Consider the following 19,429-nt stretch of genomic DNA (forward strand, 5'->3'; position numbering starts at 1 on the left):
AGTGCACATGTAAAACTGCGGTTTTAGCGATGTGGTTGAAATATTTGAGTGCGCCTAACTTTTGTGCCGGTGCGCCTAACTCGCACCGTTGATGAGAGATTCTACTCAGGGTTTTTTCTTCCAGTTCAGAGCAGAAATGTTTTTGTTAAGATACTGGATACTTCGTGTTTTTCTCCACAATTTTAATTATAAGTTAGATATATTTCTACTAATGAAATTAGTTTGCTAAAACCAACAGGGATGAGTCAGCGAGTCAGTTGGGCTTGTGAATCATGATTCATGAGTCAGTAAAGTGATTCTCGAGTATTCGCGAGATTCACGCATCACTATCACTGACCTATGGACATCATGCCAGCTAAAAAGGATAAAAAGAGAATGCCGATAAGAGACCTCCAAAGCTCAGTTTGCAATTTCGAAGCCAGGTCAGTCTGAAGGCTAACCTTGAAGCTAATGATGGAAGCATGGCTGAAGCTAACCCAAGCTACCCCTTCGATTATGACATCTTAACTGCAAAAATAACAGATGTGGTTGGTACGATTATAGAAGGGAAGATGGATGTTATCAACAGCAAACTTGATGCTATTCAGGCAACTCTTGATGGCAACACGAGATGCCTTGATGAAGCAGAGACCTGCCTCGAATGCGGAGGATATAATAGCCGACATGGAAGTTAGGCTTACTCGTGTAGAAAGTAAGATTTGCATGCTCTCAAACCGGCTGGATGATCAAGAAGCTCAGAGTAGAAGATATAATCTCCGCATATTTAGTGTCAAGGAAGGGGTGGAAAAGACGAATGCTATTACATATTTTGAAACGTGGCTTCCCTCTCTTCTCAAAATGAAGAGAAAATGCACCTTAGAACACACATGCATCAACACTACATATGAGCGGGCGGAGGGACGTTTGGAGTCTTTCTTATAAGTTAATTTATGAGGCTGATACTTTTACTGTTGCTACCACTCTACATGATTTAAATAACCAGATCCTGCAATGAGTGATTTAAAGTATGTCTCTCTGAATGTAAAAGGGATAAACAATGTTAAAGTAGTGTCTGATGCCTCTGTTTTACCAGATTAAGTTTTGATAATACATGAGAAACCAGTGCTGCTCAATTTGCCATCATGTGCAGTAGCCTTTCAAAAGCATTCCTATGCCTATGAGTTGACAAAGGACAAAGCAAGATTTAGTTGTCTTTAATGTTGACAACCTGATGATGATGAACTGAATATGATGAATATAAAAAATTACACTACAGAGAAATAGAAGTGAAATATTATTACACATTAGTGTGTTATTATTAAACTGCATTTGTAGTAAAAAAAAAAAAAAAAAAGCTGTGTAAAGTGTAACCTTATTTCTCTGAACATTTCATTGTTCATTTCGACACCAAATTGAGAGGAATTAAAACTAAAAAGTTAAGACTGGCCATGGAGTAAATTTTACTCTAATTTTGAGTGGGACAAAAGGTTATTTGAAACAGAGATAAAATCAACTCTGCAAAACTGACACTCATTTTTTACTGTGTAGAGTCACGTGATCACAGCATCACCTGTTAACAGGAAGAACTCTAACAGAGGTTTTTTGGATAGTTTATCACACCACCCTGCCACATCCCTCGGGATGAATAAAGTACTATCAATCAATCAATCAATGAATCAATCAATCAATGAATCAATCAATGAATCAATCAATGAATCAATCAATGAATGAGTCAATCAATCAATCAATCAATCAATTAATCCCTTTCTTCTCTAGCTAATGCAGTGCCAGGTATTAATGTGACCGAGGATTAAGCTGGTAGCAATATGTGGTCCAAAGTTTTTGGACTGTTCAAATTGAAACATATGACCCATTTGTTCAGATAAAGATAAACCAAATACAACATGATTTGGCTTCTATAAAGTGTGATATTATTTTCTGTTTTGGATGATCAGTAAAGCAGAGATACTGGAACCAGCACGTTCATCATGTTTATTGTAACAGATGACAGTAAATGTTGGACTAAGTGAAGCTGGAAGATGTGATTCACCACCAGAGATGGGCAGTAACTGTAAACCGATTACTTTTTTCAAGTAACAAGTAAAGTAAGGGATTACTATTGCAATAAAGGTAATTAGATTACTGTTACTTTCCAGTAAGCACGCTGCGTTACTGCATTGCTAAACTGTAATTTTGGCAGTCCCTCATTCCGTGTGCTTCATATTCCGGTTTGTCTGTCCTGTCTCGTCAGACAGATTCTGTTCGGCTGTGTTCCCCAGGTGTGTGCCAAGCTAAAGCTTGTCTCACGACAATGATATTAGCATGTGTGACTTTCGTGGTAACAGACTTGTGCAGATCAACAATGGATTATATATCGAGTGCGGGAGAGAGTATGACTGTGCCGCCTTTAAAGCATGGAAGTACTGACCTTACTTTGAGTTTGTTTCATAAAAAGTGACAAAAACATTAGTGTCCGCTATACACTGAAAACTTCTTTCTACAGCGAAAAAAACCCATAAACTTCTGAGCAAGCACCAAGTACGCTGCCACGGGAATGTGAAATTCACAGAGAAACTCCCGGATCCTTCCACTAACATGACCGCTGCAGCACACCTGCACCAGGGCAAACCTCCGCCTACCTCACTCCTGCTATACAGGTGAAAATAGATTGAAGAGCAACAGGGCTTAGTGCCGCTGAGTCTTTGAATTTATTGATTTTCTGCTGTGTTTTACTTGCATCTATTTGAAAGAGTCAGTGTAAACGCAAAAAAACTGTTTTATTTTATATGCTGGAATGTGCAGAATATAGGTTTAAATGCTAAACAAATTTCTTCAAGTCAAAGACTTGCATTTAATTTAATTTTTGCTTGATGCATAAAGTTAAAAGATTAAAACTAATAAAGCAAGTTTTAAAAACAAACTTTTTCATTTGATTACATTTTATATGATGGATTATGCAGGTAATTATTGCTTTATTACCTATTCAGCTTGTGTGTCATGTTTTTAAAAAGTAACTAACTAAGCAAATAATTACTTTTGAAAACAAGTAACAGGATTACTTTTTTGGAACCGTAAGTAATTAGTTACTGATTTTTTTTCACAGTCACATCATATTAATATAAAAATACAGAAAAAAAATCAGGAAGGGGGCAAACACTTTTTCACTTGTGATTTACCTTGAGGTCAGATCAAATTTCTAACTCTGTAACAGCGTGAGTCTGTGGACAGTAATGAAGCTTTTACACTGTCAGTCGGCTCCTCGGAATCATTTACTGTAGAATCACTGATTAAAGATCTGTAGAACTGATCAATAATGTCTTGATACATGCTCAGTCATCCAGGTAAGAAAATCTCAAAAAGTTGATTCTGTTCATCTGGATGTGACGTTTTCAGTGGGAGAAAGATTTCATCACTCATCCATGTAATTTATTCAGTCTCAGCTGACTGCAGGTTCATTAACAGCTTAATTGATGTCCACAGACTCATGCAGTTACAGAGTTAGAGATGTGGTTCTGACCTCAGAGTAATTCACCATAATCAATCATGAAAATACTGTTGATGTGTTTATCACACTTAAATGTTTCAGGTCTTCAAACAAATTGAAGCTTTACTTTGTCTAACACGTACTGTCATCAATAATGATACTGTATGTAGCGGAGATGGCAATAAAGTTTACTTTGACTAATGAACATGATGAACCTGCTGGTTCCAGTATATTTGCTTAACGATAGATAATATCACACTTTTATAAAAGCCAAATCATTTTGTATTTAGTTTATCTTTATCTGAACAAATAAGTCACAGTGTTTCCATCTGAACATCCTCAGTCCTCAGTCGCATTAATACCTAGGACTGCATTAGCTAGAGAAAAAAGGGGTGTGGCAGGGTGGGGTTATAAACTACAGAAGAAACCTTTCTGAGAGAGTTCTTCCTATTAACAGGTGATGCTGTGATCAAGTGACTATGTCATCTGGCTTTTAAAGCAGCTCTCAGTCAGACTGAGGCAGTTTGTTAAGAGCACTCAGGAACATGGCTTCATCTTTTCTCTGCTTCACCCTCCTCTTCATCAGCATCCGCACTGCAGGTATGATCAATGCACTGATCAACACACTATTACCAATTAATACATCCATCTTTGGTCTGTATATTGTTGATCAATACATGGTTCATTGATCAAAAGACTCATCAATACAACATACAGTTTATACTTTATCATCTATTATAGAGCAGGTATGATCAGTTCTCCACAGTCTGCACTTCACTGATGTTCTGTTTTGTTCTTCAGATGGATTTTTAGAGTATAGGGTGGAACGCTGTGAATTTAACTCCACTGCGCTGAAGCACATCGAGTACATCTACTCTCGCTATTACAAGAAGATAGAGTACATCAGGTTCAGCAGCAGTGTGGGGAAGTATGTTGGATTCACTGAGCATGGAGTGGAGCTGGCAATGCTCTGGAACAATAATACTGCACGGCTGAATTCAATGAGACAAATGGTAACGGAATATTGTTACCATAACATTGATGTTCATGATCGGGCTGTTCTAGCTAAGTCAGGTGAGTGTGTAGTTGTGCAACATCATCAGGGCATCATGTTCAGCCACACAGTGACCAACACTCTGAATCACTCAGTTTAATCCTTAAACTCCTGAAGGTTTAAATTTGTTTAGAAATTTGGAGTCTACTGGAGTTCTGTTTCTTTAAAATTCAAGAAACGAAGTTTTTTAACAATGAAAAAAATTTTATTAAATTATTTCAGGATTAATTAAAACTTTAATTAGAAGTTAAAAAGTAGAAGATGATTTAACAAATATTTGTGTAAATACAGCTTGCATTGAATGCTGGTGGCAAAACTTGAGCTTCTTCAAATCCGATTTTTTTGTCTGCTTGTTCACACTACAAATAAAATGCGACAGCAAACGCTCTAGTGTGAACCCTCAAAGCGGCCCGCATGTGCAAAAGAAGACGTCACACACAACGCGCTCTGTTTAGACCCAGAGCAAACAGTATTGTTTGACTGATGGCCCTTAATATAAAGACTTCGGACTTTACGTTTCCCAATTTTTGCTTTAAGTTATTTTGTTATTTACATAATAATGTAAATAACCTAATAATTATCCTTATTGCTGTTTTAGAGAGGCGCTGCTTCAAAGGATAGTTGCAGATTTCTGTCAGAATCTGCAGATTATACAGTACAAATAAAATGTTCATGTTTCTCCAACGCAGTCTTCCCAACAGTTTCACTGGATGGCCAGGAAGCATTTGCGATGTCTTATCGGGCGCTTCTCCGGCGCTATAATTGGCGTGTGTCGGTGACGTAAAAGACAGATTTAATGCGACTTGACCATTCAAACAGCAGTCGCTTTCTGAAACATCGGATATGTATCGATTCAGTACCACATACGAAAGTGACCCAGATCGGATTTGAAAATATTGGATTTGTGCCGTTCACACTGTCATACCATGATCGGATATGGGTCGCATAGGGTCAAAAAAATCGGATTTGATGCTCTTTCGCCTGCAGTGTGAACGTAGCCTATCTCACACTGATACTGTTAGTGTTAATTAATAATTGCAATTTGAAAAAAAAAGTGTCATTTTTTACCAAGATGTCCTTCAATACACATATTAAACAAATATGTAGGACTGCTTTTTTCCATTTGTGCAACATCTCTAAAATTAGAAATATCCTGTCTCAGAGTGACGCTGAAAAACTAGTTCATTCGAGAGAGTGATATTACGCCCCTTATGTCAAACAGAGTGATTTATGACCCCAATAAATTATTCATGAGATTAGGGTGTAATAAAGGAAGTAATAAAAATATGATATTAATAAAATTATGATATTAGAAATTATGAATTAGAAAGAGAGAGCATATTTCCCCTGTATTGGCTTCCCTTCAGTGGCTTCCTGTTAAATCCAGAATTTAATTTAAAATCCTGCTCCTCAATAATGAGACCTCATCTTATCTTAATGACTTTACAGTGCCATATCATGCCATTAGGCAATTCGCTCTCGCACTGCAGGCTTACTTGTCATTCCTAGAGTATTTAAAAGTAGAATGTGAGGGAGAGCCTTCAGTTTTCTCACCAAAACTCTTGCTCATAGGGGTCATATGATTGTTGCATTTTTTTTAATCTTATTTCCTTATATTAATGTAGGGATTTTACCTTACAATAGGCAACTGTTGTGATTTGAAGCAATATAAATAAAATTGATTTGAAATTTGCAATTCTAATTTATTTAATTACAAATAACCAAAATGATGCCATTATTCTGACAGCTGACACATTTTCTATAGGTAGATTACAGATGATTCTATCCCATTACACATAATATTGCCACAATGGAAATATAATGTCTGTGTGGTTTTTAGTTCAGCCCAGTGTCAGAATTAAGTCCAAGACTCCGCTTTCTGGTCAACATCCTGCCATGTTGGTCTGCAGCGTCTACGACTTCTTTCCCAGTGAGATCAAAGTGAGCTGGCTCAGAGACGGACAGGAAGTCACCTCTGATGTCACTTCCACTAAGGAGATGGCAAATGGTGATTGGTACTACCAGACTCACTCCTACCTGGAGTACACACCCAGGTCAGTCCACATCAGATCCAGGTTCATTTCCAGATCCAGTTCTGTGAGTGGTTTGTGAATCAGTGGTCTTTGTGTTGAAGGTCTGGCGAGAACATCTCCTGTGTGGTGGAGCACGCCAGCCTGAAGGAACCTCTGATCACTGACTGGGGTAAATACCTGTCTTTATGTCCACAGAAATATGTATTTGACTGCTCACCTGTCTGTTTGACTGTTGGCCTCTGTCTGTCACCTGTCCGACTCAGAGCCGTCCTCGGACAAATCAACTCCTGAATCAACCATGCTGATTGCCATCGGAGCCTCTATACTGACCCTGGGTCTGATCTTACTTTTGGCTGGATGTTTTCTCTACAGGTGGAAAGCCGCAGGTTAGACCAGGACTCACACTCACAGACCAGTTGGCAAGCGTTTATGTCAGCCTTTTTGTTAGCCTGTTTATGTTCTATATTCACTTTCAGCTAGTGAATTTAATTTCTCACAAGTTTAGACAAGTTTTAAGTCCATATTTAGGCCCCAGTCTAATTTCACTGATGCGTTCAAATGTGATAGATCCCAGCTATCCCTGAATAAGAGGTCTGGATTGGCTCTCCATCTAAAGGGCCTGAGTCTGAGCTTTTATTACAATTTTTTATTCTAATATTGCATTGGAAGCTAAATTACCAATTAACACAATCACATGTGTATTTTTGAACTCTATATTTTATCTGCTGTCCTCTGATTAGATATTAGTCCCTTATTTAGACAACCTCAGCTGCTTCAGGCCTCAGGCATCTCCCTCTCAGACTTAAAGGATTTCACACCAGTTCAGACCCGTTTTTCAGAGCAGACAGAGTCCATGCATTTAAACTAGGGACTTCACTGAATCATTGTTGTTGATGTTTGATTGAGATCAGTTGTCCTCATGTGGATAAAGAGTGTCTTATTGACTCTGTCCTTATCTCTTTATCTAGATCATACTCTGTTTTTCAATTAATGAGGCAGGATCCTGATCCTAGTCCTGGCTCTTTCTGATGGAGTAAGAAGCAGCTGATTTGTGTGTTCAGCAGACTCATGATCTCTGGAATGGGCGACTCTGAACCTGATCCATGACCAAACTCATGTATAGATGTTTAATTAATGTCTTTGAACCACAATAAACATAACATTTCACCTGTGTGCTTACTTACATGCATCAACACATTGATGTCACTGTACACTGTTTAAAACCCTTTAGTGTTCCGGTCAACCAATTGGTAGAGCACATTTTCAGGCCCTATATCTAACTGAGGCTTTCACTGAAATTGGCCTACCTTATTGAGTCTTTTCTACCAATTGGTTTACATCTGTAATGCCAAAAAAATCCATCAGAAGGCACTGCAAATGGAAACTGTTGGCTCTTCTTATCCCTCTCCCAATAAAACTAAGGTAGGAAGATAACATTTTTTGATATATGATAGTGTTGGAGGACTTACTAAACAGATGTATGTCACTTGAATGTATTAAAAAAGTGAAATTAAATGTTTAATAATTTTTTTAAAAAGTGGTCAAACAAAAGCATCTTTATGGTGCTAATGCTAACATAACCTAAATGTTATTAAAATTGACTATTTGCCATAAAATCAGACCACTAGACCCATTTTGTTTATCCATTGCTATTGATAAATCACATTAAGTGTTAGCACAGCAAGAATATGCTGAAATAATTTCCTCAGTAAGTCATTTTTGTAACTTTCTGAGTTAATATTAATAAATATTGTAAAAATCAAGAATAACACGTGTAAATCATAAATATCACAACTGATTACCTTTTAATCAAATTACAGTAGCTGGTAAATTAATATTACTAAGTTGTTAAAATTATAATTTCATGTTTAACAAGTACTATATGGACACTAAACAATTATATGGCTCAAAATCACATGATCCTGTGGCATGATACTGATGATATCACCCACCTTCAACCACAGTGTGTTTGAGGTCATGGTTTCATATGAAGCAACAAGGGCTGGCACTCTCCACCAGTATATTGCCAACAAACCAGATGAGTGGGGCTTTAAATTGTTCTGCCAAGCAAGTTCATCTGGCATCATCCACAACTTGCTGCTGTATCAAGGGGGGTCTACATTCTTCAATGCTCCACTGAGTGAAAAGGAACAGAAGCTACCTTTAAGGGGCCAAAGTTGTAAAAAAAACCCACTATGCAAACCCATAAAAGAACTGCAGTTCTTCACAAGTTTCAGCTTGGTCCAGAACTTGCACACCTCCTTGGGTGTCAGGTGCATTGGTACTGTATGACCAAACTGCACCGGTGGAGCTCCCCTGATGGCAGACAAAGAACTAATGAAGAAGGGCCATGAAGCCTGTTATTACAGGCTGATCAAGGTCTGATTGCAATGCAATGGTTTGACACAAAATGTGTCAACCTCCTAAACATCATCAGATCACCATTCCATGCCCATCACTCATCCCTGTATATAATTAGCATAAGGGAGGAATTAAAGTTTCTGATATGCTATTACACCTGTACAAGACAAGTTATAAGTTAAATGTTAAGGAGATGGCATATTCCACTGTTCGGATACATCCTTGACTTGAATACCTGGTCTACAAGAGGGACTGTGCCCTACTGGACCAGAAACCGATGGCTCTCAAAAGGTTTCCACCTGGCTGTGTCTGAACCAAGTTAACAAGCCAGCATCTAGAGTTGGACAACCATGATCAGCTCTCCAAGACCACAGAATAAATGCTACACCCTAAGACCCCAACGACCAAAACCACAAGCAGATGTGCTTGATTTGCACTTTTTTTAAAACAAAAATGATTTTGCACAGTAGCATTCAATCAGAAGTGGCCTGAATGTGAGTATTTTGTGCTGTATCACATTTTTCACATTTGCAGATGAAAAAACTATGTATTTTGTTGTTTGATATAATACTTTCATTTGATGGAATGAAAACAGCAGTGTTCACTGGCATGCTACTAGAAATAAACTTTATCCAATGGCCTGGATAGTTTTGTTATTAATTTAATTATAATTTGGCACTTTATTTGATTTTTTCTCAACTGTATTATCTAATGTACTTGTATTTGCATGACATTTCATACTTTTACCATAGAGGGACATCTCAACTGTTTGGTAGAAATCAATATTTTAAAAACTAAAGGGTCTATTGAAAAAAGAAATATTGATTGTGGTTATTAGTCACCCAAATCAATAAGAAATCGAAACAAAAACATTTCCATTGCTTTTTTCTTGGTGAGGACCTCAAAGGGTTAAACACTGACCATGAAACCACTGTCCTGCAGCACGGAAAAGTGTTTTTCTAGAACACTCTTTGTTAATTTCTTAATGAACAAATAACTGTGCCAGAAATTTTTTTGTTTGTTTGTTTGTTTTTTTGTTTGTTTTACTGAGAAATCAAAGTGGTTGAGTAAGGTAAACCTGCCCAGGATAGAAGTGATGTTATTCTATTATTAAAAAAAATATCTATATTTTTAACATTCATGATTCTCATTTATTTTGGTTAGTTACATCACTGCTGACCCTCAAACCTAACATGAAAGAGCTTACCCAATGTTAGACCACTGCTGATAAATAAAACAGCCATTTGAACTCATAGTTACACCCAACAATATTATCTATTACTGCAGTTCCCAGTCAACATTGTAAATTTTAACATTCTCATTCTGGTTTGGTCAATAAAAACAAAATGCAATGATTTGTATTCAGGCAACAAAAGCTTGGAAAAGTCACTGTTATTAAAGTGAATCAGCTGGAGGAGCATTTAGAGGTTAATTGGCAGTAAGTCAGTAACATGACTGACATACTGAGTATAAAATGAGTATAATGAGTATGAGGATAAAACTGAGATCCTCCTTATCGGCACCAAATCCAACCTTTTGAAGGCAAACCATTTCTCACTCACCATCGATAACTCCACAGTTTTCCCTTCTCCTCAGGTTAAGAGCCTTGGTGTCATCCTAGACAGTTCACTTTCCTATAAATCTCACATCAATAACCTCACCCGTTCTGCCTACTTCCATCTACGTAACATTAACAGATTGCTTCCTTCTCTTTCCACCCAGTCTACGTCCATTCTTGTACATAGTCTTGTTACCTCCCGTATTGACTACTGCAATTCTCTTCTGCATGGTCTCCCCCAAAAATCCCTCCATAAGCTTCAACTGGTTCAGAACTCTGCTGCTCGCATTATCACCAGAACCCCCTCCTACCAGCACATCACCCCTGTTCTTCAGGAACTTCACTGGCTCCCTGTGAAATTCCGGATAATTTTCAAACTTCTTCTGCTCACCTTCAAGGCCCTTCATAACCTCGCTCCTTCTTACCTTTCTGACCTGTTAACCACCACTTGTTCTGCCCGTTCACTTCGTTCTTCTTCTTCTATCCAGCTTACTGTACCTTCCTTCCGCCTCACCACCATGGGAAGCAGAGCTTTCAGCTGCTCTGCTCCCAGGCTGTGGAACTCTCTGCCCCCTGAAATAAGAAATATTGGTTCTCTCCCCCAGTTTAAATCCCAACTCAAAACTCATCTGTTCAAATCTGCATATTCACTGTGAATCCACTGTTTGTTCATTTTATCTTGTGCTTTATTTTATTGTTCTTATTCTGCCATTGTTTTACTAAGTGTTTTATCCTATTGTAAAGTGTCCTTGGGTGACTTGAAAGGCGCTCATAAATAAAATTTATTATTATTATTATTATTATGAAAGTCACTGGTAATTCTGACAACTGCCCAACATGTCCGGCTGGATAACCGCTGCTCATCTACCATCACAATGAACACTGGTGTACCACAAGGCTGTGTGATGAGCCCTTTCCTCTACTCCCTCTTCACCCACGACTGCAGACCTGCTGATGGTTCCAACACCATCATTAAGTTTGCAGATGACACCACGGTGATTGGCCTCATCAGTGACAACGATGAGGCCGCCTACAGGGAGGAGGTGGATCGTCTGGCTGAGTGGTGCGACACAAACAACCTGCTGCTTAACACCGAGAAGACCAAGGAGCTCATCGTGGACTACAGGAGGAATGCTGACCCACATCCACCCATCCACATTAAGGGGACGGCTGTGGAGCGTGTGAGCAGCTTCAAGTTCCTGGGAGTCCACATCTCCGAGGATCTCACCTGGACGACCAACTGCTCCAAGCTGGTCAAGAAGGCTCACCAGCGCCTCTTCTTCTTGAGGACTCTGAGGAAGAACCACCTGTCCTCAGACATCCTGGTGAACTTCTATCGCTGCACCATCGAGAGCATCCTGACCAACTGTATAACAGTCTGGTACGGGAACTGCTCTGCCTCGGACCGGAAGGCGTTGCAGAGGGTCGTGAAAACTGCCCAGCGCATCGCCGGAGCACCACTTCCTGCCATAAAAGACATCTACAGGAAGCGGTGTCTGAAAAGGGCTGGGAAAATCATCAAAGACCCCAGTCACCCATCACATGGACTCTTCACCCTCCTGCCCTCTGGGAGGCGCTACAGGAGCCTCCGGACTAAGACCACCAGGTACCGGAACAGCTTCTTCCCCACAGCTGTCAGACTCCTGAACTCTGCCTCCTGACATCTGACCCACGTTAAACTCATGGACTGAACATACACACACCACAATGGACAACTGTACCCTCAAACACACAATAATAACATGGACTGAACCACCACTCACAACCACTAGCACTTTATATAGCCTCTGTAGAAACTATCTACACCCTCACTTATCTTAACTGCACTACTGTATAGCTCTGTGTAAATAATCATTCTGTACATTCAATAATCTTTAATCCTACAACTTTTCACTGCATAGTTCCCATTTCTGTATAGCTGTATTCTCAGTCTGCGGATTTATCAGGAAATGCGTGGAAGATGTCGTCCCATCCAGAACAGTTAAATCCTTCCCAAATCAAAAACCCTGGATTAACGGAGATGTTCGCGCGGCACGGCGGAGGCACCGCCTTTGCCTCCGCGAACACATCGGACTACAAACACGCACATTACCAACTCCGGAAGACGATCAAAGCAGCCAAACGTGAGTACAGGGACAGGGTGGAGCAACAGTTTGACAACCCTCGGAGTATGTGGCAGGGACTAAACACGATCACAGACTTTAGAGGGAAAACCAGCACACCGCAGACCACGGCCTCTCTGTGTGAGGATCTAAACGTATTCTACGCAGATTCGACACAGCGAACACCATGAGACCGGACAGTGGCGCACCGCGGATGACGTCAGCGCGCACACTGTGTCTGAGGAGGATGTGCGGAAGTGCTTCAGGAAGGTGAACGCGCGCAAAGCTACTGGTCCGGACGGGATTCCCGGCCGGGTCCTCAAGTCATGCGCGGCTCAGCTGGCTGGAGTGTTCACACACATCTTCAACCTTTCCCTCTCTCTGTCTGTAGTCCCAGCCTGCTTCAAAATGGCCACCATCGTCCCTGTACCCAAATCCTCCACCATCTCCTCATTGAACGACTGGCGACCTGTAGCCCTGACCCCCATCGTAGCAAATGCTTCGAGAAGCTGGTCAGGGACTTCATCCGCTCTGCACTACCCGACTCACTGGACCCTCTACAGTTCGCATACCGCCACAACAGGTCCACTGATGATGCCATAGCCCTGACACTACACACTGCCCTGTCACACCTGGAGAAGAGAGACACGTATGTGAGAATGCTGTTTGTAGATTACAGCTCAGCATTCAATACCATCGTTCCCTCGAAGCTGGACAGGAAACTGCAGGATCTAGGACTGAGCAGCTCCCTCTGCAGCTGGATCCTTAGCTTCCTGTCTGACAGACGCCAAGTGGTCAGACTGGGCAGCATCACCTCATCCCCCATCACACTGAACACTGGTGCTCCACAGGGGTGTGTACTGAGCCCTCTCCTGTACTCACTCTACACCTACGACTGCACAGCCACTAACAACTCCAACATCATTGTGAAGTTTGCGGACGACACTACAGTGGTGGGTCTTATCACCAACGGTGATGAGACGGCTTACAGGGAGGAGGTCAGCGCCCTGACCCACTGGTGTCAAGACAACCATCTCACCCTCAACGTCGCAAAGACAAAGGAGTTGATAGTGGACTTCCGGAGGTGCAGAGAAGTACACACCCCCATCACCATCAACGGCGCTGCTGTGGAGAGAGTGAGCAGCTTCCGGTTCCTTGGTGTACATCTGGCTGAGGATCTTACGTGGTCAGTACACACAAACAAAACAGTGAAGAAGGCGCAGCAGCGCCTCTTCTTTCTCAGGAGACTGAAAAGATTCTGGCATGAGCCCCCGCATCCTCAGGACCTTCTATCACTGTGCCATTGAGAGCATCCTCACTGGATGCATCACCACCTGGTATGGCAACAGCACCGCCTACAACTGCAAAGCTCTCCAGCGAGTAGTGCGGTGCTCTGAACGGATAATTGGAGGTGAGCTTCCCTCCCTCCAAGACATCTACAGGAAGCGTGCCTGAGGAAAGCGGGGAGGATCATCAAGGACTCCAGTCACCCCAGCCATAAACTGTTCAGACTGCTTCCATCAGGAAGGAGGTTCTGCAGCATCCGGTCCCGTACCAGCAGACTGAGAGACAGCTTTTCCATCAGGCCATCAGACTGCTGAACACGTTCATAGACACCTCAGCTTCACTACTGGAACTTCAACACTATGCACTCCACACTGTATATAAATGCCACTTGTTTTGCACATATTCAACTCTGTATATTTTTATATATTTTATTTATTATTATTTTTTACTATTTAATTTGTAAAATGTGTATACACACACACACACACACACACACACACACACACACACACCCGTAGGAAAATATTTAGTATACACATCCAGAAATGCATACACTATTATATATTGTACATATATTTATTAGTTTCAGATGTAGCCATTCTTGTATTTTGCTGTTTTGACTTGATTGTATTTTGCACATTTCTGTTGCTTGTGAGCTCGCACACAAGAATTTCACTCGCATGTGCTGTACCAGATGTCCTGCACATGCGATGTGACAATAAAGTGATTTTTTGTTCTGTATTTGATTTCGTAAATATTTAGATTTGCATTTACGATAGTTTTTCATATTTATATCCTGTTCATAGCCTGTACATAGCTTGTACTCACTACAGCCTGTACATACCTATAGTTATAGAATATTCACAACATACTTCATACCGTGTACATTATAACATACCATAATAGACCCATTTCTGTAATATACTCACATATCTATATTATTGCTAATATATATTGTAATATATCTATATCACTAAAGCACTTCTGGATGGATGCAAACTGCATTTCGTTGCCCTGTACCTGTGCATGTGCAATGACAATAAAGTTGAATTCTATTCTATTCTATTCTATACTTTGAAAAGATCGAGTTTCTCAGAATTAAAGACAGGCAGAAGTTCACCAATCTATCCAAATGTGCATCTACAAACTGTAGTACTATGCATACTCTCTCTCTCTTCATATGTGTGTGTGTACAACAGTTTTGTTAATGTACAATCCTTAATATGTTTGTGTGTGTGTGTGTGTGTGGGGGGGGGGGCGCCAGAGGGAGGTTCGCCCAGGGCGCCAAACAGGCTAGGACTGCCACTGCACACACATACACATATGAAGAGAGAGAGAGTATGCATAGTATGCAAACGGCTACCAAACAGCCATCATAATTCGTCATACAATGAGAACAGGACAAATCAACAACTGACAATGACTAATTAATATTAAAATCTGTAACATAATGTATTGTTTGGAGTTTAGTCTGTTACTGTTACTATTTTTACCATTTCTTCTTGGAGCAACTGTAACCCACATAATTTCCTTAGGGATTAATAAAGTATTCTGATTCTGATTGTTTCAGGATGACCTGCCATTATCCAACGACACATCTGCTTACCTGTATCTTTTGCTCGTTTCTCCTCCTCTTCTTTTCTATTTTTTCTAAACTGAGCACCTGATGGCTTTGAACTTTTCTTGTCCATCTTCCATTGGTTTTAATTTTGCACTCCAGTATGAACACCCATCCCCCAACCCGAGGATCGCCACCACATAACCTAATAGACCTACACCCCAGTTCACAGATTCACTTTGTCTAAGGTGTATTTCTGGGATTTCACACAACCCAGTATTCAGATCGTGAATACATAATGGGCTTGGATTTACAACATTATGAATGAAATGTGCTCTATTTGGGAGCAGCCGGCCCCTCCCCTTTCGACGGGTTAGGGTTAGTTTAGTTAGTTAGTTAGTTTTTCTCAAAGTAAAACTTGAGTCAATGAGCCAATGACATTGCACAGACGTCAGAGCTCCATATACCGGTTGTTAAGCTTAACATAGGAATGCTTTATAAACATTCAGAGATGAACTTACACACTTGCTTTACTTCTTTGGGATAGCTTGCTCGAAGATGAAATGCTGGTTTGGCAGCACGTAGCGAATCTCCAGATGCTTTCAGTGTGAAGTAACTCCAGACAGCCGACAGATCTCGCACGCAACAGCTGCTCTATCATGTGATACATACTTCTCCGACATGGTAAGGTACCACTCACTACCTGGGTTACGCCATGTCACAAGTTTTGTGAGGTGCTTTTGAGATATTTAAGGATTGGGTTACATTTTTTGTTTCTCCCTGATATCCAATCCTGGAATTTAGGTCAGGATCAGACCGATACCAATACTATATATACTGTAAGAAACTGCAGAGCACACAGGAAACATTTATGACACAATAATAAGAGTTATACATGATTACAAGTGTGTGAGTCAGTGTTGTGTTTCACTTCTTCAGACTCATACATTGCCACATTTTGTTTTTAAAATGTACATTTATAAAACAATAAAATATGTTTAACTGTACTATTAATAATTAACAGTTTTATATAAATAGAAAAATAGCATTTGTTTGTAACACAATTTCAACTTATCAATAAAAATATTAAAGCTTCAAGTACAAGGTTTAAGGCTCTAAATGAACACGTGTCTGAACTCACAGATACAGTCTGGGAGTTTTTATGAGATCAGACAATAAAGCAACAGATCACTGTGGAACACAAACACCACTTTTTCTGTAAGAAAAAAAACCCATATCTTTCTGACCTCCATTATTAGATGAGTAGAAATCCTGTTTTCTATTCAGACAGTAAATGAATGAAAAGCAGCACAGAAGCAGCAGAGCTGCTGTCAGTCCACAGTAGAGGCTGATCCTTCCTCCACTTGATTTCTCAGGTTTTCTCTCAGGTTCAGAACAATCCCTCACTGCTGTCTGTCTGCTGTGCATGCTGGTGCCGAAATCCAGGAGGGGAGGCATGGCAGACCCAGAATTGGGCCAGCAGAGGGAGGAGGTGGTGAGAATGGTGGCCGAGTTGGCGGCCATGCAGTGAGAGCAGGTGGCGGTGGCACGCTGTCAGCAGGAAGAACTGCGGAATCAGACCGAGCACCAACTAAGAAGGGTACCACTTTACAATAAGGCTCCCCTTATAGATGCTAATAAATAGTTTATAGCTATATTATTAATTAATCTGTAAATGCTTTATAAACCATTATTAATGGTTTATTATGCATTAGTTAAGGGTGAGAAAAAGGGGCGTGTGAGGCTCCGTTAGTAACTGGGGGAAGGTTGGCCTCTGTGAAATGTCCTCCCCCCTGTAGTTTCCCGACTGCCTGTATTGTGGCTGGGATGTGGTGCTGCTTAATTCCACCTTTTCATGGCCAGGGTCAGAGGGGCCAGGTGCTGGCAATGGCTGGACTGGGCCATGCCTAGCGGTGTTCGAGGCTCGTTGTGGCAAATGAGGTTGGGTGTTACAGTTTGGGCAGGTGCGTGTAGTGAACCCTGGCTGAGAGCATTTGAAGCAGTAAGGTTCAGGCTTATAGTTGTCTTTGCTACATAAAGCAGGCTGTGGTCTTTGTGGTCCAAGCACTGAGTGAAGCTCATGAGCGCGTAGCAGCAGGTCCATTACAGAAGTGACATTAGCGCCATACAGGGCAACTCTGTATTTTTCGAGAGCATGTTTACTAATTAGGTCAATTCTGTCTTTTTCAGGTGGGGGGCTCTTCAGTTTGTCAAACTCACTCAACATGTGGGCGACAAAGGTTGGGAGCGGCTCGTCCTGAGCCTGAACACGATCCAAAATTCCTCTCAGGATGCGTTCTTGGTTGTCGGAGGGCAGAAAAACTGTCTTAAACAGTTGACAGAATTGAGCCCATGATGTGATGTGGGAGCTCAGTGCCTTGAACCATTTCCCGGGCTCTTTTGCAAGAAAGTGTGGCAGTTCGTTTAGCAATTGCCCATCAGTTAGGTTCAATGAGGCTTTGTATGTGCCAACTGCATTTAACCAGTCCTCAGGTTGCACTTTTCCGTCCCCAGCATACACAGGAGGCTCCAGCTTTGCGTGATGTAAAGCTGCCGCAATCACTCTGGAAGTGCTGCTGAGTTCAAGTGAGTGAGATGGGAGGAAAGGATTTGTAGGTTGAAATGGGTTGCTGGGCAGGAACGGATTGGTACTGTTGGTGGGTTCAGTTTTGTCCATCACATGAACATGAGGTGTCGATGTGGCCATTGGGAAAACAGGAGACTGTGGGACTGCAGGAGGGCTTAACAGTCCTGGATATGTGACTTCTTGTTTAACAGAAATGTTACAGAGAGCATTTGCAGTGCAGCCTTTAATTGCTAGTAATTCACATTTTTTTAGATTTCGACATAAAGCAGATGCCTCAGAGAAATCACTAATAACACTAAGGGCTGGACGGATTTGATTTGCATTCTTCAAGAAGAGTGTGGTGTCATCAGCTGTGAATGTGAGTAATCATTTTGAAGGTCCTCTTCATTGTCTGCGAGTGGGCAGGGGATGTCCTCAATGTAGACTGTTCTAGTGGGAATGTGAATAGAAACAGAAGCTCTTGCCATAAAATCCATTCCCAGAATGAAAGGAGAGGACAAATCTGGTATTATGGCAAAACGCTGGTAAAAGTTCTTGTTCATGAATCCAATATTGAGCCAAATAACACCAACAGGGATACAGGGAGCATTATTGGCGAGGTTAACTGCAGGACCATTCCACTCACTTGTGTTTCTAGGGTAAGAGTCATTTACTTGAATGAGATCTGTTCGTACAGCCGAGAGGGAAGCACCCGTGTCGAGGGTAGCATCCACAGATGAAGCATTGAAGTTCACTTTCGTTCTTAGTGGGGTATTCCAGTGGACTTGTGAAAAATTGTCTTCCAAGTGTCCAAGACTGTGTCCACCCTGTAGTGAATCGGGCGTGTGAGGCTCCGTTAGTAACTGGGGGAAGGTTGGCCTCTGTGAAATGTCCTCCCCCCCCTGTAGTTTCCCGACTGCCTGTATTGTGGCTGGGATGTGGTGCTGCTTAATTCCACCTTTTCATGGCCAGGGTCAGAGGGGCCAGGTGCTGGCAATGGCTGGACTGGGCCATGCCTAGCGGTGTTCGAGGCTCGTTGTGGCAAATGAGGTTGGGTGTTACAGTTTGGGCAGGTGCGTGTAGTGAACCCTGGCTGAGAGCATTTGAAGCAGTAAGGTTCAGGCTTATAGTTGTCTTTGCTACATAAAGCAGGCTGTGGTCTTTGTGGTCCAAGCACTGAGTGAAGCTCATGAGCGCGTAGCAGCAGGTCCATTACAGAAGTGACATTAGCGCCATACAGGGCAACTCTGTATTTTTCGAGAGCATGTTTACTAATTAGGTCAATTCTGTCTTTTTCAGGTGGGGGGCTCTTCAGTTTGTCAAACTCACTCAACATGTGGGCGACAAAGGTTGGGAGCGGCTCGTCCTGAGCCTGAACACGATCCAAAATTCCTCTCAGGATGCGTTCTTGGTTGTCGGAGGGCAGAAAAACTGTCTTAAACAGTTG

General features: G+C 41.3%; 1 protein-coding gene across 1 annotated transcript; it reads left to right on the plus strand.

Annotated features, from left to right (window-relative positions):
- The first annotated feature begins 3,962 nt into the window (after positions 1-3,962).
- Positions 3,963-8,464, plus strand: LOC102295268 (H-2 class II histocompatibility antigen, E-S beta chain-like). Its single transcript, XM_005951352.3, has 6 exons — positions 3,963-4,063; positions 4,265-4,537; positions 6,358-6,571; positions 6,652-6,719; positions 6,814-6,936; positions 7,519-8,464. Exons 1-6 carry the CDS (start codon positions 4,009-4,011, stop codon positions 7,539-7,541), a joined length of 756 nt encoding a protein of 251 aa, XP_005951414.1. The 5' UTR covers positions 3,963-4,008; the 3' UTR covers positions 7,542-8,464.
- Positions 8,465-19,429: the final 10,965 nt, after the last annotated feature.

The sequence above is a fragment of the Haplochromis burtoni genome, unplaced genomic scaffold (genome assembly GCF_018398535.1).
Source record: "Haplochromis burtoni strain Fernald_Lab_line unplaced genomic scaffold, NCSU_Asbu1 Contig_694, whole genome shotgun sequence".
Classification (NCBI taxonomy): Eukaryota; Metazoa; Chordata; class Actinopteri; order Cichliformes; family Cichlidae; genus Haplochromis; species Haplochromis burtoni.